Source organism: Triturus cristatus, chromosome 6, assembly GCF_964204655.1.
Source record: "Triturus cristatus chromosome 6, aTriCri1.1, whole genome shotgun sequence".
NCBI classification, from domain to species: Eukaryota; Metazoa; Chordata; class Amphibia; order Caudata; family Salamandridae; genus Triturus; species Triturus cristatus.
The window spans coordinates 1,020,235,690-1,020,258,992 of NC_140589.1; the positions used below are offsets into that span (position 1 = coordinate 1,020,235,690).

General features: G+C 47.6%; 1 protein-coding gene across 1 annotated transcript in view; it reads left to right on the forward strand.

Moving 5' to 3' along the window:
* BUB1 (BUB1 mitotic checkpoint serine/threonine kinase) overlaps positions 1–23,303 on the forward strand; it is an 850,308-nt gene that overhangs the window by 809,741 nt on the left and 17,264 nt on the right. Inside the window, exon 31 of the mRNA XM_085611813.1 lies at positions 13,310–13,416. Within this exon, the coding sequence (XP_085467939.1) occupies positions 13,310–13,416 (107 nt within the window). The remainder of the gene's footprint in view (positions 1–13,309; positions 13,417–23,303) is intronic.

A 23,303-nucleotide genomic window follows, 5' to 3' on the forward strand; every position in this document is an offset into this window, starting at 1 on the left:
CCGAGTGTTAGACACCTTACACGACATGCCTTGATAAAGCCAAACCATAGTTACCATAACCGTCTAAGATTATAAGGCACTTTAAGAGTATATGGTAGGCTATATCATAGAACAGCTATAAGGACATGGTTCCGAAAGCTGCAGACAGGCTCAGCTCATGCTAGAGCACCATCTCACATGTTACCAAGCACTCTGCCTCCAGGATTGTCAAGGCCTGCCATAGGAGTGACTGATAGGTACACATGTGTCTATATGTAAGTTAGGTATAGGAATACTACACCTAAGCAAGGGGTGATTACACGACCTTGCCCCAGCTGAGTGATCAGCCAGTTGTGTCAAAATGGAAGGCCAGGCCAGGGGTGGCACAATACATGCTGCAGCCCCTGGTAGGCCTAGGGTACACCTATGCCCTGGGTACCTAGGGTACACTGTACAGGGGCCAATAAGGTGATCCTATCCAAATGGGTTATGCACCTAAAGTACATAGTAGTAATTTAGAGAGAGAACAGCAGGGCTGTGGGTCTGATTAGCAGGCCCACAGCCACATCTAAGTCGTAAACCAGTAAAGCAAAAGCAAAAAGTGGGGGTGAACATAGAAAGCAGACCCTACTCTCCTACAGGCGGGTCTGGGAATCAGCGTGGTGGTCAGTCCACCTCCGTCCCCACTGCTTCTACCTCCTAACCTGAGCTTTGGGGGGTACCCCACACCAGTGGGTGGCAGGATCTGCCATCACCTCCCCCACTGGCACGCTATCACATCGGACAAATGGGTGTTGCAGATCATCCGCAAGGGTTACTCCCTTTCCTTTCAGTCCACCCTTCCAGCCATGCCACCTCAGTACCACCGCATGTCGGGAGAACACTTGGCACTTCTCCAGCAGGAAGTCACGGCCCTCTTGGCCAAGGGGGCCATCGAGTGCGTTCCTGGGCCAGAAGTAGGAAGTGGTTGTTATTCCCACTACTTTCTGGTCCCCAAGAAGGACAAAGGGGGTCTGCGTAGCATCTTGGACCTCCGGAACGTCAACCGCTTCCTCCGGAAGGGGAAGTTCAAGATGTTGACTTTGGCTCAGGTCTTGTCTGCTCTTGATCCAGGAGACTGGATGGTAGCGTTAGACTTGCAGGACGCCTATTTTCGTGTTCCTGTCCTGCCGGCCCACCAGCGTTACCTGCGGTTCATGGTAGGCCACAAGCACTTTCAGTTTACTGTGCTCCCCTTTGGCATTACCAGCGCCCCTCGGGGGTTCATGAAAGTGATGGCGGTGGTCGCAGCTCATCTGCGCAGATTAGGGGTCTCAGTCTAACCCTATCTAGACGACTGGTTGTTGAAGGCGGGCTCGCCCCAAACGGTTGTCTCCCACCTCCAGACTACGGCCGACCTCCTGCATTTGCTGGGATATTCAGGCTATGATTCGGATCTTTCAGCCTCTATCCCGGGTTTGTCAGGATGACCCTCCGGCTCCTGGGCCTGATGGCCTCCTGCATCCTGCTAGTGCAACATGCCAGATGGCATATGCGGGCTCTGCAGTGGGACCTGAAGTTTCAGTGGGCACAGCATCAGGGCAACCTGTCCGATCACGTCCAGCTCTCAGAGGGCACTGATAGTCAATTGCAGTGGTGGCTCACGAATCGCGATTGGGTTAATGGCAGATCCCTCTCCCTTCCCCAACCGGAGTTCATAGTGGTGACGGATGCGTCCCTCCTGGATGGGATGGCCACATGGGAGAGGCGGAGATCAGGGGCATCTGGTCTCCGGCGGAGTCCCGGCTCCATATCAACCTTCTGGAGCTGCGGGCGATCTGACTTGCTCTGAAAGCCTTCCTTCCCTCTGTCCGGGGAAAGGTAGTGCAGGTGTTTTCAGGAAACCCCACCGCCATGTGGTAATGAAACAAACAGGGCGGGGTGGGGTTGTGGACCCTATGTCGGGATGCCCTGTGCCTCTGGGCATGGCTGGAATATCGGGGCATGTCTCTGGTGGTTCAACACCTGGCAGGTACACTGAACGCCAGGGCGGACAAACTCAGCCGCAGATGCATGTTGGATCACGAATGGCGTCTGACCTCGGACGTGGTGCTAGGTCTCTTTCTGCAGTGGGTAGAGCCTTGGTTAGATCTATTCGCCACTGAAGAGAACGCGCAATGTCATCAATTCTGCACGTTGGAATTTCCAAGGTGGCACTCGCTCGGAGACGCTTTTCGTCGCGAGTGGAGTTGAGGTCTGTTGTACGCCTTTCCGCCTATACCACTTCTGCCCAGAGTGCTGAAGACGATCAGGCGCGACCGGGCCCAAGTCATTCTTGTGGCTCCAGATTGGGCAAGAAGAGTATGGTATCCCGAGCTACTCAGTTTGGCAATCTGTCCTCCGATCCGACTGCCTCTTCAGGAGGTTCTTCTGTCGCAGCAGCAGGGGACGGTCCTTCACCCGAACCTGTCCAGCCTCCACCTCCATGCGTGGAGATTGAGTGGCGACAGTTGACAGCTTTTGACCTTCCTGCCGAAGTTTGTGATGTTATCTTGGCAGCCAGGCGTCCCTCCACTAAAATGGTTTACGCCTACAGGTGGAATAGATTTGTGGCGTGGTGCACAGCGAAGGCTGTGGATCCCCTTTCTGCCCCTCTTTCAGAAGTTCTTCTGTTCCTCCTTTCTCTGGCCCAGCAGGGCTCTGGTCTGGGCACTATCGAGGGCTATCTCTCGGCCATTTCCGCATTTTTAAGGCTTCCAGATCAGCCTTCTCTTTTCAAGTCTCCTGTTAGTCGTTTCTTGAAAGGCATTACACACACATTTCCTCCGATCCTCCTTATAATGCTTCAGTGGGACTTGAATCCTGTGTTGACTTATTTGCTGTGCTCTCCCTTTAAGTCGCTTCACAACTGTCCTTTACGTCTTCTCACCTTAAAGACTGCTTTCCTGGTTGCTATCACCTCTGCCAGAAGAGTGAGTGAGCTCCAGGCTCTTTCTTCTAAACCTCCTTTCCTTTCTGTTCATCCGGACAAGGTGGTGTTAAGGACCCATCCTTCTTTTCTGCCCAAGGTTGTCACGCCCTTCCACATCGGGCAGACCATCACTTTGCCCACCTTCTTTCCACCTCCGCATCCTTCAAAAGAGGAAGAGAGGCTCCAACAACAGTTCCGGGTGGATGATCAACTCTTTGTTGGCCACGTGGACGCCAAGAAAGGTCAGGCTGTGCACAAACGAACCATCTCTCGGTGGGTCATTCTGTGTATTAAAGCCTATTACTCCTTGGCTAAAAAGGAGCCTCCTGTGGGGCTGCTTGCCCATTCTACTCGGGCGATAAAGCAGCCTCTACCGCTCTGAGACGGGGAGTCCCTTTGCAGGATATTTGTCTGGCAGCTACGTGGTCCTCGCTGCATACCTTTACCAAGCATTATTGCCTTGACAGCCAAGTCCGGAGAGACGGCTTCTTTGGCCGTTCTGTTCTCCGGGATTTTCTGGTGTGATCCTAGTTCGCACACCCACCACCAGGGGTTGGTATTGCTGGGGTATCTATTCTAAGGTGAGGAATCGAACACTAACGTGTTTCTTTCAGATGAACAAGTTACTTACCTTCGGTAACAATATATCTGTAAGAAACATTAGTTGGTGTTAGATTCCTTACCACCCCACCATCGTCCCCGTCCTGCGAACCGATTTCTAGGGTTGAGGTCATCCCTTTTAGGGCCCTAGTTTTATGCACCAGTGGTCAGTGTCTTGCATGGCTCTGCGTTCCTGGCGCGGAAAGTCGTGTACAGAACTGACGTCAGCGCGGATGGGTGGCGCTTAAGTAGTCTCTGTGACGTCATCTCGGCGCATACGACGACAGCGACGGACGCGGAGCCGCATGATCCCACCAACTGACGTGCAGAGGTACTGCTAGCAAAAAACTTTCCGGATCCAGTCTGATGCCTGGGGATATTCTAAGGTAAGGAATCTTAACACTAACTAATGTTTCTTACAGCTATATATTGTTACTGAAGGCAAGTAATTTGTTCTTTAAGTCCAAGTGCAAGATTATCTTCAAAAGGTTTAGGTGCTTAGAGGTTAGTTCCTGTTGCTAACACAGCTGCAATTGGCATATTTTGCGATACATACCTTCTGTCCCATTTGTGGATTCATATCAAACTAAAGACCGATTGGTTGTGTTTGCAAAATAGGTAGCCAATATTTCAAGAGATGGTAGTCTTCATACAAAGTTGGTAGGCTTTCTTTGCAGAGAAGATTCCACTTGCAGTATTTAGTTTGTTACATTCTAGGAACACTAGTTTGTAGTGATACTCACCCTATACACACACCTGGCCTTCTAGAGAACTAGCATACCTGTGCGGCTCTCTTCTAATGGTTTTAATAGATAACATTACCCCCAAACAGTGTAAGAGTAGTAAAGTAATTCTCCTGCATTATACCTTCAATAGATTAACATGCTTCATTGGTAATCTTTTAGTAACACATTCACCTTTTCATAAACCATTTAACTTCATTTATTCAATCAATCAGTATTTGTTAAGCGCGGCTTATCACCCAAGGGGTATCCAGGCGCTGGGGTGCGGTGAGCCTCCGTCGAAGAGCCAGGTCTCGAGTCCCTTCAGAGGAATGGGAGGTTGTTCCAGGACTTGGCGGTGAGGTAGGATAAAGAGAGGCCTCCACTGCTGCTCTGTCTACTGCAGGGTTGTGTGTGTGGGAGGGTCATCGGAGTTGTTTGGACGGTTTGTGGAAGTTCAAGTGGTGGTTGCTGTAGGAGAGTCCAGCATTCTGGAGGGCGTTTTTTGAGGTGAATATCTTCAGCACTCCACTGCCACAGAGGCCACCATAATTCAGATTTGTTTGATCTGACTGAGGCAGTCAATTTTCAGGTATGCTCTTTGTAAGGAAACACCTTTTTCTGTATGGATACCCCCAAGATTTCCAACTAAAACAGCTGGTTTTTCAACTCTGAGTTCACGGAGGCCAGCTAACCAGACTTCTGTGCCAGTGCCCTGACCCTGAAGTGTACATCGAATTGGCTGTAACCAGTTGGAAAAGGCTAACTTACCTGTAAGTCCCTAGTATATGGAACCCTGGTACTTGGAGCCTGTACGTTAGAGGTGTACCGAGGGCTTGCAGCACTGGTTGTGCCACGCCGGTAGTCCCCCAGTCCTTCATGCGGACTGATACAGCGGTCCTGTCCTGCCAACGGCTTTGCATTGAAAGTAATGGCAAAGCCACCACTTCCCCCATACATCTGTGTAAGTCACCTCTCTAGCAGGCCTTCTGAGTCCTAAAGGCAAGGTGCAACTGATGACACAGGCAGGTCATGTACTTTGCATGCCCTGACAGTAAAACACACAAACTACATTTTTTATGGTGGAAAGACTTGGTTGCCCAATTTATGAGTTCAAGGTTACACGCTGATCCCTCAACTGTGCTAACTTCTGGATGCAACCAAAGTGGGCACTCCAAGGTTGCAAACAACTTGTTACATTAAGCTAGATTTGTATCTTCAGTCAAAATTAATGTAACTTTTTACAGTGTGCAGCTTTGGCAAGGCTCCCTCTTTGTTACCTCTAAAACTCCTGTGCCTTCCTGGGCACACATGGAACCTGTTCCACTAGACACCTTTCTGCCCTCCTGAAGAGATGTGCCAACAACTCTTAGGAAGGAGAACAGTGAGGGATTGCAGGCCAGGGAGGTGTTAACTCACTCATACAGAGAGCCACATAGGTGTTAGCCCCAAAAGCCAGGCTCTAAGGGAGAAGCCACCTTTGAAGTACAGATGTGTAACACCAGGAGGAGGGCTGATCCATTGTTTAGGCAGAGAGGCAGGCATGGGAACAGAGAAGGGGAAAACCTGTTGTCATACCAGTTTCCCCAGGGCTGTGTAGCCCTGAGTAGTCACAACCTGGGAGTGGGCTAGTGAGGTCTGAACACTGGGAGATGGGACTCACCATCTTGGGAGTGGGCAGAATGGTGTATCCAGGGTAGCTAGATGCCACACTCCACAGGAATTGGTCATCAGATGGAAGAAAACCTATTAGCCCATTAGCTACCAACTGCATCTTGCCTTGAATGCACTTCCAGAGCATAAAGGGGGCACCCAGACCTCTGATCTCGACCGACTTGGAAGAAGGACTGCACCAGTTGCACCTGGTGGATAGCGAAGAGAGGGACTGTGCCTACCATGTCCTGCCCGAGGAGAAGCTGTTTCCAGAGCCCGGTCAAGCCAAAAGACTCCAAGTGCCAGCCGACTGGGACACAACAGCTGAAAAAGCCTGTTGGGGCAAGAAGGTAGCCCAAAGTCTGGAAGTTGCTACCGCTGCCACCGTGCAGCACCCAGGAGCAAGCCTTGGCACACAAAGTTGCACCTGAGTTAGTTGATCCTGTGAGTACTGCCCGAGAGCTTCTAGGACCCTCAGAAGATTAGTTATTGATCCAGGAAGGATTGGCCTGTGACCGTGACTCCGGGCGACTGGTAGTCTAGTGGCGACTGGACTTTGGCCACACTGTAGAGGATCACGTGGGACATCAACGCTGCAACCCGGACCCCCTCACCATCATCGTGGACTGAGGAATTCCTGCATGAAGACCCCAGTCAACCTTGTTGCATACTTGTAGCATCTTCAGTGACTCTCATCCCTTGCATCAGGACCACTCCATAGGATCCATTGCAATGTGGATAAAGTGCCTGAAACGTCTTGAGGACTGCTTTAGCTGTGAAGGTTCCTGTTCCTGAGAACCTTGCTGGCCCCCCTGACTAGGTCCCAGCTGGAGTTTGTTGCCCCAAGTACTTCTAACCGACCGCATTGACACTCACGCAAGTTCTCTTTGAAAAACTGCCTAAGTGCACATGTGTTGACTTTGCCTAGGCTTATTTGCGGTTGAGTGATATTGCTTTGATTTACTATTGTTTGTAAAATCAATATCTCCGGAACCTTCTGAAGGATCTTTTTCACTCTAGTGTCTAAATTCTTCTAAAAATACTGTCTATTTTTATAAATTGGTGTCAGATTTACTTGTTCATTCCTCTTTGTAAGCTTTGCTGCTCATTGCCACAGCTACCCAGGGTTCAGCTGAGGATTTGACAGACGAAACCTATGGGCCCTAAAGGGGTTGGTAATTGTATTTTATGGCAAGATTGCACAACCACACCATATAATTCACCCCATTTCCTCACTCTTCATCTTCACAAATAAGTTTACTCTGAATATATACCACAACATTTCAGTTGAAACATCAGCATAGTCAAATTCAAATTTCAAAAGCTTTATTCGACGGCATGTCATAAAAGCAAATAAACATTCTAACACATACTATAAATACTACAAGATAAAATTCATTATTTTTAAAAACTCATTAAACCATAATGCTGTCGATTACAAGGGTTAAAAAGAGATTTCAACAATGGATTAAAACAATTCAGAGAAAAAATATAATTTTAAAAATTAATCATACATTATTCGATGTCAAGAATTCATTGGCTAACTTCTGGAGGCTTTAAAGTGCGGGAGCGTATAATCCAAGCCCACCCTAGAAATTTTGCGACAGCAATTGCCATACAAGGTGTGCAGTCAGATTCAAGTATTCTTAAGGCCTCTTTGTACCTTCGTGTCCCCAGATTTGTACACACTGGTTTTAGCCACTTGCGACGAGGGCTAGTGTACAGGGGACATACGAACAGCAGATGGCCTATATCCTCAGTCAGATCCCTTTCTATGATATCCCAGTAAGCCTCACAAAATGGTATGGGTTTAATATCAATAAAATGATCCGTTAGCTTAGTATTTGGACCAGAACTATAGACAGACTTCAAAATCATATCCCAGTACATTTTTTTAAGGATTGTCTTTGATGGAAAAGTTGAACCATTTGGATCGTCCCATAGGTGGTCTAATTCCAACTTTGTCAACAAACCCCTAATTTCCTTAGACCATACCATGGAATGGAAACGATCTGCCCTGATGATATCCTTCAGGGCAGTGGCATAGTGGCCGAATTCGGGAGTTGTCATAATCCGTCGCCAATAAAGTCGGGGACGTAACCGTGCTAAATCCTCTATTTTTTTTCCTGCCCAGGTCATATGCCAGTGGAACGGTTGGGGTACTTTGTGGAACCCCGGCTAAACAGCGTAAAAACTTGTTCTCTGCCAATCTTAATTGGTTCAAGTTGGTAAAACCCCACAGTTCTGAGCCGTTCAAAGTGGCACTTATGACTTTCATGTTATAGATTTCTAGGGCAGGGGTAATGGGTTTAGTTAGAGAAGATTTATGCTTAAAAGCGATAGCACCCGCCAGCTGGTGAAATTTTAGGACAGCCATGTCAATATGACTTTTCCAGCTCATATTGCTCTGGAGAGATATTCCTAGGTACGTAAATGCCTCAACCTGTTCTAATGGGATACCGTTAAAATTGATTACACCTCTGAATGTTTTCCGCTGATTCAGGGACATGAACTTGGTTTTGGAGGTATTGATCTCAAGTCCACGCGTTTGACAAAAGTCTCCAAACGCGTTTATTGCCTTCTGAAGCCCACTCGGTGTCCGGGAAACTATCAGCGTGTCGTCCGCAAACATGTGGACTGGCACGCGAACCCCTGCCAGTACCGGGGCATCCGTGGGGGAACAGCTAAGGTGATCTAGTATACCATTAATGTATGAAGAAAACAACGTGGGTGCCAGAACACACCCCTGTCGGACACCACGCTCGACAGGGAATGAGTCGGTCACCTCACCCTGAGACCCCACCTAATTCTTGCGTAGTTGTTCTCATGCAAGCGGACAAGTAGCGTTAATAGTTCCGGCGCCATCCCTGCTTCAGACAAAACCCTCCAAAGTTTGAATCGCGGAACTAGATTGAAGGCTGATTTCAGGTCTATAAAGACCGCATAAAGAGGCCCATTAGTCAAAGTCACGTTCCTCCAATAAAGTGCTAAAAAATAAAAGACCTGATCGATAGAACTGGTACAGGGTCGGAAACCAGCTTGATAGGGGGACAAAATGTCTTTTTCTTCTACCCAAGATTGGAGTTTATTTTGTACTAGTCGACCTATAAGTTTTTGGGCTGAGTTTATAAGACTAATAGGTCTATAGTTGCTAGGTAGAGATTTGTCACCCTTTTTAAAAAACGGAATTATTTCCGCACCTTTCCATGAAGTAGGAATAGGTGCACCCATAGCCACAGAATTAGCTAACCATTGAAAATACTGGCACCAAGATAATCTATCACTTAAAAACACATTGGCTGGAATGCCATCCATTCCTGGGGCTCTACCCCCGGTCACGCAGTCTAGTGCTAGGTTGACATCTTTGATCGAAAATAGCCGCTTTTGGTAGAAAATAGTGGGGGGAAGTAAACACTCTCCTTCGGGTGGATTACAGGCATATTGCGGTCTAAAAAAATCAACCCACTGGTGTTTGGCAACATTATTTTGGGGCGGTTTGGCAGTCCCTCCTCTATCCCACTTGACTATGGCCCAAAATTGCTTTTGATCTTTAGCTGCACAAGCAAATTTCAGATCACGCCACTGCTCCTCATCCCACTTTTTCTTAGCCACTTTCTGTGTGTACCTGTATGTCTTTCTAGCCTTTCTCACACCTGAAATATTTCTAGATCTAAGTTCAACACTAAGGTTCTGGCGGGCAACTTTACAATCTTTATTGTACCATCCTGCCTCAGATGTTTTTATTTTATTGGCCTTATATGCTTTTGTAATCTTCGTAAAGAACCCTTGAAGTTTAATGAAGAAGTGGGTATGAGCCTCAAGCATAACTTGGGGAAAGTTTTGGTTGGTAGATTGAGTGTTTAAGTTACCCACTTCATCAATCACCACTTTTTTAAGGTCCTCCAGCATCTCTGGGTTCTCAATAAATCTGCCCCATTTAACGTGGCGCATGTTATTCGATGCTACAATGTCCAGGATGGCTAACCCCCCCCCCCCTAATTTAGGTTCTCTAAACCCATTAGGAGCTTGGAATTCCATGCAGAGGGGGTTGTGATCGCTCTCCACCCTAGGTATTCTAATCATATCAATCAGCCTGATATCCACCAGGAAGTAATTTATGTGACTAGAAAACCTACCGTTGTCAAATGTTTTTACTCCCAGACAATCAGACAGGGTACGCCCATTGGCTGCTCTAAGCCCTCCCTCTAAACATAAAGCTTTGAGTTGAATAGCTACTGCTGACCATCTTTTAACTACGGAAAGTTCCAACTGAGGGATGCCCCATTTGCTATCCTCCTCAACAGCAAGAAATTGGTCCTCAGGTCCAAGTGGCTCAAATGTGGTATTAACATCACCTCCCACAATAATAGACAACTGAGTTGGGAGTGCAGCAAGCTGGAGGTCGAGTGCGGTGATTACATCAGATATATGTCCCCCCACCATCCCTCTAGCATAAATGTTAAAAATTGCCGCTCCATGGCCAGAAGCCCATGTGATGATTACTGACAAAATGTCATTTGATAAGGAGCTCTGTTGCTTGATTTTACAGGATAGTGTTTGGCGGATCCAAATTATCAAACCCCCTGATGGCCGACCTTTGGTTTTTTTTTGATGGCGGGTGTTTGAAAATTAAGAAACCCCAAACGATGTACTGGAACCAATGACCAGGATTCCTGGAAGAGGATGATGTCAAACTGGTCAATAAAGCTACACCATTCAGGAGACATTAACTTATTACCAATTCCAGCAAGATTCTATGAAAGAAAAGTCAACCCTGCCTCAACTGTTGAAAAACAGGAGGGGTCTTGTGTTGGAATTAGACTTTGGATCTCACCCTCCATCTCAGTCTCATGCTCAGCATTAATGCCTGAGCTACCAGGTGGCTCTATTAATGATACCTCAGATCCTAGACTCACACGTTTGTCTAGTGGGCTAGAGCATATCTGTTGGGCTGGATCGATTTTCTTGGACTGTCTCTCTAGGTGGTTGGGTACTCCCCTCATTTCAGGTCGGGGGATAAGATCAACGTTCGATGAAATTAGTCTCTGCAATAATGGAGCACACGGACTGTCAAACTTGTCTTGGTTCTTTTTCTCCGGTCTACCACGCCTTTCAAGTCAGTCACATTCATTCAAGTCGGACAAGACCCCAAACCTATTTACCAAGCTAATACTCCAGTTGCTGTTTAAATCACTCCTACCCCATTTGCTGGAGACGGGAGTCCGCTTTGGTCTTGATCTAGTCGGATTCACTTCACTGCCTCCCTTACAATAGAAATAATCTAGTGTTAGTGGAATGATAGCAGTGCACCTTCGTTGTGGGGGAAATATATTAGCCAGGACGTTGGGGAGTACATCTGAATTTGAAAAGTTAAGGACTATGCAATCTCCCGCAAATTTTTTCGGCTTGTTCCCTAACCATGCAACTCTTCTTGCCATGATAATTTCCCCTGCTAGTTGTTGTTCACCCCAAGGAGACATCTTCATATTATTTAACATCCAATGCAACGATTTACTGATCAAAGAGGATGTAGATTCCACTTTGCCGGGCGACAGAGTGGGTACGTTGGCTAAAACTAATACAAGGGGGGAAGCCTCAACGATACATTGGAATGAGTCTCTCTCTTGGTGCGATGCAGTGGGTCTTGGTGGAGGATTTTCTTTAGCTACGTTCTGCCCGTCCTTATCTACTATGGCTTGGATAGGGGGAGGATTCCCTGTCACTTTTTCTTCAGCCCCTATCCCACACCTAGGGTGCGCCACATTTAGTGCGGGTCTACTTGACGCCGGGGTTGAAGTACTACCCACCTCCTCCACTGTCTTATTTAGAAGAACGCTCAGTCTTGTTACCTCTGCCATGAGCTGGTCAATTTTAGCCACCAATGGTTTTATAATACAATTAAACTTTGAGTCGATCATGCTAGCAATTTTTATAATTTGCTCATCCTCATTTTATTTATCATCGTGTATCCCAATTACCAGCATAGTCATTTGCAACCTGCTCTCTTGGGCCATTGTTTCCAGACCTTACCTTCGGGGAATATTGATTGATCTTTCAGATCAAGGCTTACGTAGTGAAAGAGAAAATTTCTTTAAGAAGGGCGTATTTCATTTGCGACCTCATGAAAACCTAGGCAGACTGTCTCCATATGTCTGTCTGCCCCCTTGTTACTCATCCAAGGACTGTAAGATCGGTCAGACCTTCGAGATTCAAACACTCTTGGATTCAGAGAGATGGGGCTTGCATTTGCACTTAATGAGGCACCACTAAAGGTGCTTCCTATTTAGGAGATGATTCAGTAAGGAGCGCCCCTCCACCATGCCATCAAAGGCCCCAAAGACAAACACTTTGAATTTGGCTTCTTGCAGTCTCTAATGCCCTCTGGAATTGCCCTAGAATTAAAAATGACCTTCACACAGAAAGGCTTTGCAACCCGTAAAATCCCATAAATGTAGCATCTCTGCAACGGTGACTGATCTATTGGCAAAATACTTGTTGACAGCCACAAGATCTTTGAAGACTGTCCCGTTAGTTAACCTCTTCAGGGTGGACATCCAGCTCTTCCATCTCAACATCGATGATCTCATCTGTCATACGCTCGGGTACTGTCAAGTAAAAATCCTCATCATTGGTCCAAACTCAATCTCTTCTGGAACCATCCTGGAGGTCTCAAAAGAAACCTTTGCAAACCAGAAGAAAGCAGTGGAAGACAGGAGGATAGAGAAGCGTGTTGCCATTCTAGCAGCAGCTGTTATGCCTACTTCTGCTTGATGCCTGATAGCATGAAAGATTCAAGTTTGTAAATTTATGAAAGGAACAGACCTCGGGCATTATTGTTACAAGTAAGTGTTAGTGAAATACATTTCTCATGTTTTAATTTGCAAGACTCAAATGTAATTTGCTAAAGAAAACAGCAGGCTGCAGCGTAGCCATGTCTACTGGCCTTTAATTTTTATTCTGCAATACTAAGAGAATTTTCTTAGAATTGCATTAGTCTCATAGAAGCCTGAATAGGTTTTGCTCTCCACCTCCTACATTTTAGATGGCCGGCTACTGGACATGATGTAGGAATTTGAATGATACAGATATGAACACATTCTTCTTAACATAAAATATTTTAATTGAGTAATCACCGTCTTCTGCGGTTTGGACTATGATCCACTTATTCATCCCAGAATCTACTCTTAAGTATTCAATCATTGAGGTTCACTGGCCCAGTTCATCAGATATTCAGTGTGATTGGAAGTGTACTGTGGCTTTCTGGATGTACATGCTTTTAATGTTTAATTATCTGACCATGTACATGGAGCCCCTGATCTTCCAGTGAGTTGGCAATCAGAAGGCACTCATAGATTTAAACATGCACTAGGATCAATGTACATTAATTTGTGTTATTTTTGTTTAGACGGATTACTTCGGCGTTGCTGGCACTGTATACTGCATGCTGTTTGGTACCTACATGAAAGTGAAAAATGAGAACGGAGTTTGGAAACCTGATTGTAGTTTTAGAAGGTGAGTATTTTATTTGTAAACCATAAAATGATACAGATCGAGCTTTGTTTGAAAAGTTTTGATGCTACTGTACTTGTATAGTTATGGAGGTATGGAATTATTTCTCTCTCCAAAGACAAGGTGTGTCCTACTGGCAAAGTGGCTGACAGTGCTGCCAGTTCTTGTTATAATCCGGGCTTCAGTCACGCTCCAGCGTTGTGTAATCTGATACCAATGGTTGTTTCCCTGTGCCTCGCTTGCCTACTCTGCCAACAGTGGCAGATTATATTACGATAGTTGTAGGAAAACTGTCTGGATTGTGCATTTTCTTTTAGCCTTCTGGTAACCCATCTGGGACATCAATCTGTTGTCGAATCTAACTTCCCGTCTTTGCTGATTTCTTTTGTAAGTGAGCCACACGTTTTAAAGAGGAAAATCATTCAAAATGAGCATTGTTGACGTCTTTTGCTTGGTTTAATTAATTTGCGTTTAATAAGGCTACGTTTTCTCAGCCTTATCAAATACACATCAAGTTAATAGAATAGAGCAATAGTCCTCAAAAATACTTATTTAAAAAATGTTCTCTATAAAAAGGGTGGGTCACTTTCGGAAGAAACGGCAAAGACAGGAGGTTGGAGACAACAGAGGGAAATCCGTATAGGACTTCATTGCATTTGTGTAGAAATGTTTTGTATCTTTATAGAGGACCGCTGATAGACTTCTAACCGCAAATTCCTTAGCTTTTGAATACTCTCCCAGACGTAAGAATCTTCAGCAGTACCCCTGCGCACTGCCATATGGCATCTACTGCTCGACGTTCCATTCCGGATTTGATGTGCGCCGACCTATATAGGCACCACTTATGCACGTTATCAGTTCCTTTCTTTCTGCACCAACAGACGCAGATCAGGAGCTACCCTTAGTCTCATTGAGACTCTGTAGATGAAATTGCGACAAAAATTCTACAATGTGCAACGGAAATGTTTCCTCCCAAATCTACAGGGTCTAAACCTTGTGAGGAATGTGTAAAACAAATGTCTGAGTCTGACCCCCCCCCCCCATGTGGTTTGCCTGTGGTGGGACCACAATTCAAAGGTCTGCTGTGATTGTACCTTGATGCACCCCAAGGCCGTTCGAGACCGGGAAGCAAACATTTGTGGCGAGGCACCACAAGACTCTGCATCTGATTTGGTTGAGGTCTAAAAGTAGGCCCTGTGATCTTTATCCTGAGGTCACTCCCATGACAGGTTGTCTTCACAATCTAAGTCCTCAAGCAAATCCAAGAAGTGCAAAAAGTCCAAACAGGACTCTGCCCCATCCTGCTACTGTCGAACTCCCGAAAAGGCATGAGGACATCCTCATGCCTCCAGGTCACTCTCCTGGCGTCTCTTTGCATCGGAGCCAATTCTGACCCTTGTTCTGTGTCAGAATTTCTGGGGCCATGCTGCAGCTTTTTGTCACGTTACTGGCTCCCTTGGGTGTGCCTGCAGGCCCAATTGGACTTTTGACGATAGGTCCTCCCTTGGCACCAGTTGGGCCCTTTGGATCAGCTGATTTCCGTACAGACTCCCTCCCCAGCACCATAACCCATGCCAGAACACGATCCACTGATTACGGTGCCATTGACTCAGGATGTCAGTGGCCAACCCATAGTGCTGTCTGACAGCACCATACAGACCAATACTGCATACTCCTTTATCTGAGGCACACTTTCTTTACCACCCTTCTAATGCCAATACAGTGCCTTTACATTCTGTAAGGGCTCATGTCCATACTCAAATAATTGAGGCTGTGATGCTCAGGATGAAATTACCCAGCCTTACCATGAGGACAACTTTTACGAAGAGCTTCAATAAGCTGGTGGTCTGTATACTTCCCCAGACACTGAACTAGTTACTCCAGGGCCTGTCACAGAAGACAGTTCCTTTGTCATGATTATGTGAAGGACTGACAGATGTTCTTGATCCCAAACTTCTCACTCTGAGTTAAAACCACTGTTCCGACAGAGGTGTTGCACCCTAGCCAGTCAAGATCTCAGTCACTTGGCCCATTCAATGGGGCTCTTACTGATATGCTCTTAGGTACCAGAGTTCAGCCCTGCTCAGGCCCACCTGTGTCACCAGATGCCATTACCCTGCTGTGACCAAGCCAGGTTTCTTCATGGAGCACTCCACTGCGGAAAGCTTTGTAGTGCAGGCTTCGGCTAGCAGAGTACACCCAAACTCGTTTCCCACGACTCCTGAGAGAGAATCAGAGAATAGACTTTTAGGAAGTGGGTTTATTTCCTCAACATATTTGGCCCTTTCCTCAGTGAATGCCAGCTGCCTCATAGGCTGCTACACTTGCTACTCTGATTCCATGGGCAATATGTTGCCTATGGTCCTGGTAGAAGCTCTGGGCCATACATTTCCAGGCCATGCAAGATTGCCATGATGCAGCCAAGTTCATCATCTGCTGTGGAGTGGAAACTGCAGAATTCTTCAGTAGGGCTTTTAGCACCAATGTGGCCATTTGTAGGCAGGCATGGATGCTGTCCACTGTTTTTTTTGGTAGACTTCCAAGCCAGCCATATGGTTATGTCGTTTGATGGCTCCTGATTTGTTCGAGATAAAGCGGACTGTGCCCTGGAAAGCTTTAAATATAGTTGAGCCCATGCTTCCTCAGCCTTTCTGCTCATCTACGATGTCCGCATCAGGAGTTTTGCCTCCTCTGTGGCTGAGGTAGGGACTTCCAATATTGTGTCCAGCCCCAGGAGGTGCCACAATCACCCCAGTAATGTTGTGGGTGCGATACCCACAGGAGTTGGCAATTGAGGACACTGTGTAGCCCAGTTGATTCATAACTTCAAATTGCAAACTGCAAATTGTTCGGCGTGATTATGCTTCACCATATCTTGAGACACTGCTGCACCTTCCACAATCCCCACACCAGCAGACGGAGGACCATCTTTCTCTTATAGCAGGAAGTACAGGCTCTTTTGGCCAAAGGAGCCAAAGGCATGGGGTTGCGGCAACAGAAGCTGATTGTGGGTGTTTTTCCTGCTACATCTTACTGCAAAAAAAAGGTGCGGGCCTCCATCCTATTTTAGACCTTCGCCCTCTCAATGCATTAATGCGGTAACAACACTTCAAGATGCTCACCTAGGCCTAGGTCTTGTCTGCTCTTGACCCGGGAGACTGGATGGTAGCGCTGGACTCTTATTTATACATGCCTATCCTGCAGGCCAGCGGGCGTTACCTGCAGTTAATAGTAAGCCATGAGCATTTTCACTTCTGTGCTCCCTTTTGACCCGCCAGCATCCCTCTGGCATTCATATTCTGAGGTCTGGGGTTTGTCTCCCCCTACCTTGATGACTAGTTGTTGAAGTGGGCTCTACCCAGGCAATCATTAACCACCTCCAGACTGTGGGGACCCTCCTTATATCCTTGGGGTTTACTGTGTATGTTGAAGTCACACCCGACTTAGCAGATGCTTCTCTTCATTAGAGCCATTCTGAACATACCGCAGTTTCGCACCTCTCACCTGGAGCAGTGTCCACGACATTCAACCTCTGTCCTGGATCTCACTGAGAATGGCTCTGAGGCTGTAGGGACTGATAGCACCTGATATCCTGCTGTTCAAACATACCAGAAATCACTTATGCAGCCTCTGCAGTGGCATCCGAAGTCTCAGTGTGCATAGCACCAGGGGATCTGTCTGATCTCGTCCTGATTTCATAGGAGATTGCATAAGATCTGCAGTTGTAGCTTTGAGACCCTCATTGGGTCAGCTGGAGACCCATCTTCTTACTCCACCCAGAACTCCCAGTGGTGACTGATGCATTGTTTTTGGTTTGGATAGGCCTTCTTGGAGAGGTGAGGATCAGAGACTGCTGGTCTGTGGCAGAGGCCCGACTCCATATCAACCTGCGAGCTATCTGTTTGGAGTGAAACCCATCTTGCCCTCCATCAACTTGAAGATGGTGCAGGTGCTCACAGACCACACCACTGCCATTTGGTACTGCAACAAGCAGGGCGGGTTTGGTGTAGTGGCACATGGCCTTTTCAGAGAAAGATATTTCAAACCCCCATCTGGCACACACTCATACACACTGTAAACATTACTATCATACTAGCCTTGCATCCTCCGTCCCAGCACTATCACACATACACAAAGCAAGTAAGACAACGGGGACATGTTTCTCTTTTAGCCGTTTTGTGGTCCTGAAGAAAGTGTTCTGATGAAAGCAATTTCCACACACACGTGCTTTGACCATTTTTAGAAGTGGTCCCAACCCACACCACTACAACGACTAAATGAGAAACCCTTTCCCCTTTGTCTGTCTTGCTTTGTGTATGTGTAATAGTGCTGGGACGGGGATGCAAGAATGGTATGATAGGACTGTTTGCAGTATGTATGAGTGAGTGCAGGATGGGGGTTTGAAGTATCTTTCTTGTAGTATCTATTGTGTTTTTTTGTTTAGTCTTTGTTCAACAAATCAAACACAAGGAGATTACGGACGGAGCGCTAAAACTTTTCAGACACTCACTCCCCAGTCACAGATCTGGGTTGAATCCATCATCATTCTTTAGCTCACTTTGCCACCACAGTTCAGATCTGGTATATATGCAAATCAGTCTTGACCCTGTGCCTCATGGGAACAGTCCAGCCCGAACTCCCAAGCTAGGTCTTCCCTGAACCGGAAACAAGCATCCTGTGACCAGTTTCTGGGTAACACCCTTAATCAGCCTGGCTAGCTTGAATCCAGTGGCAAAGGGAGCAAGGGACCCACGTCTGGGCATACCCTGCCAACTTTGGGCAAACAAAACAAACAAACCCAAGGAGATGACGGATGGAGCGTTGAAACCTTTCAGACATGCCTCTAATCCCCCCCCCCCCCACCCTCCCCTCACACAATCTGGGTTGAATCCATTATCATTCTTTAGCTCACTTCGCCACCCCAGTTAAGAGACAGCTATATGCAAATCTGTGTCCCTGGCGCCGCAGCCCGCCACATGGCCTCAGTTGATCCAGACCAGGTGGTTCCAGATCCTTATCCACCCTTTCCAGGTCCGGGTGCCGATCCGTCGCATTTTCTAAATGTGATGTTTGGCATGTTTGCCAAATAAGCTAACCCATCCGGTGTGCCATCTGGCCCTGTGGGTCTGCTTGCATACAATTTGGGCAACCCCCAGCAATATGCCCAAGCACCTTTTGTGCCCTTCATGCTGATGACACCATCATGGCATCTCCAGAGCCAAGATTCTAATTGCCGATACCGCAGACTCCCGTGCCATCTGGTTTTGGGCCGACGCCTTCCCGGCTTCGAGCTGCGCCGCTGACTGCCACTGAGGGTCCTCCTTCGGCACCGATGTCACCGGCGCTGCGCCTGGCGCCACCAATGTCGAAGTTGCGCTCCAGGAGGGAGGCCCAGAGGCTGCTGGAAGAAGAGGAGTGCCGGGGACAGCAGGAAAAAGCTGATGAGGGGGAAATCCTTGACTCTGGAGGACTTTGAAGGTCTTCAGGAGGCTAGTGGTTTGGTCACTTTCCCGGAGTGGGAGCTTTTTCCCCAAAGACCATGCCTTCTCAGGATCTGCAAATGCCCACAGCTGAGGTCGGGTCTAATATTCCGACTGACGTTTTGCACTCTCCGTCTTCAGTGGTTGAGCCTTTACTGCCATTCAATGAGGCGTTAACGGAACCGATTCTGGAAGTGTGGCAGAAGCCTTTGTCTGCTCCGGTGGTTTCAAGAACAGTAGCAAGACGCTATAAGCCTGCTCCGGAGAATCCAGCTTTTGTAACCTCCCACCCTTCTCCAGGGAGCTTGGTGGTGCAAGCTTGATGTTCATCCAAACAGTCAGCAAGATCCTTCCCCACCACCCCAGGGGATATGGACTCCAAAAATCTGGAGCAATCAGACAAAAAGATGTTCTCAGCAAGCATGACCTTAAAATCTACAAGCGCCACATGCTTGTTGGGAAAATATATCTACGCTTTGCTAGACTCAACCAAATTGATGGCTCCTGAACAGCCTGATGAGGTACGAGGTCACTTTTTGAAGGTGTTGGCTGACATGCAGGTTGCAGCCCTTCAAGTGATTCTGTCGGGTCTGGATACGGCAGACTCAGTCGCCAGGCTGGTGAGCTCTTCGATGTCGATCAGGCGGCACAACTGGTTGGGATCTTCTGGGTTTTCTCCGGATGTGCAGGCCACTCTGCCTTATCTGCATTTTGATGGATCCAGGCCCTTTTATAACAAAGGCAGATTCTGCTCAGCAGGCTTCAAGGATAGCACAGCTACTGTGAGGTCCTTAGGCCTTCAGCCTCAGCCTAGGTGCTAAGGTTACAGGAGGTTTTCTGGCTTTAAAAAGGTGGCTTCCTTTCAAGGCCGTCAGCAGCAGAACCCCCTGTGCAAGTCGTATAGAGAGAAGGGAAGAGGCCGTCTGCGGGGGGCCACCCGGCAGCAGTCCTCCGCCTCCTCTCCTGTCCCTCCCCCAACTGCAGCTCTAGATACCCCATCTTGGAGCATGCTGGTCCCGTAGGGGGCCCCGAGTCCCATTTTCTACAAAATTGGAAATCTGTTATATCAGATCTTTGGGTTTTGAATCTTGTAGAAAATGGGTATGCCCTACCTTTCCAGGAGTTTCTCCCTCCTTACCCTCGTCCCAGGGCTGGTGTTTGGAGGACCATCTCCTGCTCCTTCAGCAGGAGGTCCTGGCCTTGCTTCAGAAAGGTGCAATAGAGGTGGTTACTGAGCAGGAAAGGGATCAGGGGTGTTAATCCCACTATTTCCTGATCCCCAAAAAGAACGGGCGGTTAAGACCGATCCTAGACCTCAGGATCTTGAATTTTTACCTCAAGCAGAAGTTTAAGATGTTGACCCTACCTCAGGTTCTTCTGGTGCTGCAGCAGGAAGGCTGGATGGTGTTGATCGATTTGCATGTTTCGTCTTTCCACATTCCCATCCTGAATTTGCATCGGAAGTATCTCCGTTTTACGGTGGGATCCCAACTCTACCAATTTGCGTTTATTCCGTTCAGAATTACATCTGCACCCCCAGTCTTCACAAAGGTGATGGTGGTGGTTACGGCTCATCTCTGAAGGTCGGGTATTCCGGCATTTCCCTATCTAGACGACTGGCTGCTCAAGGCGAAGTCTCTAGAGTTAGTACTGCATCATCTGCAAATAACAGCTCGGCTGTTGTTCGACTTGGGTTTTTCTATAAATGTACCCAAATCTCACCTGGTGCCCTCTCAGTGTAACCTTTTCATAGGGGCAGTACTGGACACTACTGTGTATCGTGCCTTTCCGCTTCCTCAGAGGATTCGCGACATCCAGGCTATGATTCTGTTATTTCACAAAGCAGGATAAGTTCTAGTCCTAAAGGTCTTGCGCCTGCTCGGTCTGTTCGCTTCCTGCATACTGTTGGTCAACCATGCACGCTGGCATATGAGGGCCCTCCAGTGGTGCCTCCGCAGGCAGTGGTTTCAACACAACGGAGATCTCAGGGAGGTGGTCAGAATCTCCAGATACACTGCAGCAGATCTGTTATGGTGTAGGGTTTCAGGCAACCTGTCTCAAGGGAAGCCATTTCAACCTCCTTCTCCGGTGGCCACAGTGATAACAAATGCCTCCACTCTAGGTTGGGGTACTCATCTGGGGGAATCTGGAGGTCAAGGGTCTTTGGTCTCCAGAGGAGAGATTGCTTCACATCAATCTTCTGGAATTGCGGGTGATGCGTTTAGCTCTCAAGGCCTTTCTTCCTCCCTTCACGGTCAGTCAGTTCTGGTCCTAACAGATGTACCGCAATGTGGTACATCAACAAACCGGGAGGAGTAGGGTTGCATAGTCTCTGAAGAGAGGCTCTGGTCCTGAGCTCAGGACCACCAGATTTGAGTAGTTGCAAATCATCTTGCCTGGGTACTGAATGTGCATCCGGACAGTCTCAGTCGGCAATACTCAGCCGATGACGAGTGGCGTCTTCTTCCAGAGGTGGTTCATCACATTTTCGATATGTGGGGATTTCCTCGGTTGGACCCGTTTGCCACTCACAAGACACACTGCCCATCGTCCTGCAGTCTCCAGTATCTGATGCGGGGAGCGTTGGGGGGTGCGTTTCAGTTAGATTGGGGCTCAAAGCTTCTTTACGCGTTCCCTCCCATACCCTTGATTCCTCGGGTTCGGAGGAAAATTCACCAAGACCGGGCCCAAGTCATATTGATCGCCCCGTATTGGTCAAGGAGGGTGTGATACACAGACCTTCTTTATCTCTCATCTCACCCTCCGCTCTGTCTCCCTCTCGCAGTTGCAGCTTCTACACCCCCACCTCCAGAGCCTGCACCTTCATGCCTGGAGTGGAGATTAAATGGGGCAACCAGAGTTCTTTCTCTCTCCCACTGGATGTGGTGGATGTTATTTTATCGGCCAGGAGACACTCCACCAAATCTGTCTATTCCTGTAGATGGGCCAGATTTGTGAAGTGGTATGGAGAGAGCTCAATTGATCCCTTGAAGGCCCATTTGTCTGATGTACTTCGCTTTTCACTTTCATTGGCCCAGCAAGGTTGTGCTGTAGCAACTGTTGAGGGTTACTTGTCAGCTTTATCAGCCTTTGTTTGCCAGACCAGCCTTCGCTGTTTAAGTCTCCCATAGATATGAGGATCATTAATGGCCTCACTAAAAGGTTTCCTCCCACTCCCTTTATTTTGCCTCAGTGAGACTTCAATCTGGTTCTCACTTTCCTGATGGGGTCTCCTTTCTTCATAGTTGTCCATTGAGGCTTCTAACATTCAAGTGTTTTTCTTATTGCTATTACCTCTGCCGGGAGGGTAAGTGAACTTCAGCCTCTTAGTTTTAAGCTTCATTTTACAACCATCCATGCAGACAAGATGATTCTAGGACCAGAGCTGGTTTCCTGCCTAAGGTGGTTACTCCTTTTCATCTAGGACAGTCAATCACCTTACCTACTTTCAATCCTCCCCCCTCACCCTTCCAAGGAGGAGGTGAGACCTCATCGCTTGGACCCTAGAAGGGCGGTCAGCTTCTACTTCGACAGAACCAAGGACTTGAGGCTAGACGACCAGCTTTTCGTTGGTTTCGTGGGACGAATGAAGGGCAAAGCTGTCCTCAAGAGAACGCTTTCCAGGTGGATCATCTTGTGCATCAAGATATGGTATGCCTTGGCCAAGGAGTCACCTGAAGGTATCAGAACTCATTCTACTTGAGCAAAGTCTTCAAATTCAGCTTTGGCTAGAGGTGTCCCTGTGGTAGACCTCTGTAAGGTGGCAACATGGGCCTTCCTCCACACTTTCGCGAAGCAGTATTGCTTGGATTCGGAGGTAAAGAGGGACAGCCGTTATGCACGTTCTGTGCTGCAGGACTTTTTGTGATGAGTAGGTGGACACCCTCCGCCGCGATAGGTACTGCTTGTGGATTCAATGCAAAAGATGAGTAATCCACATGCAAATGTATCCATCAGAAGAACAAGTTACTTACCTTCGGTAACGCTTTTTCTGGTGGATACAGTATCTGTCTGTGGATTCCTCACTGACCCACCCTCCTTCCGTATACTGGAAAGGGTTTTGTGCTTGACATTCTTCTATTTCAATTTAATTTGCCTTGCTATGATGCTTGTTGTTAGGAAATGTCTTGGCTTTAGCTTTTCCTGTTTTATCTTCTTCTTTCATTTATATACAGTGTATATCTAAAAGAGACACGTTAGTGATAGATTCCTTACCTTAGAATATCACCAGGCGTCAGACTGGATCTGGAAAGTTTTCATCAGCAGTACCCCTGCGCGTCTGAAGGTGGCGTTGTGCGACTCCGCGTCCGTCGCTGGCGTCATAAGAACCGAGATGACGTCACAGAGACTAATTAGGCGTCACCCATGCGCGCTGACGTCTGTCCTTTCTTTTTCTGCGCCAGCAAGCGC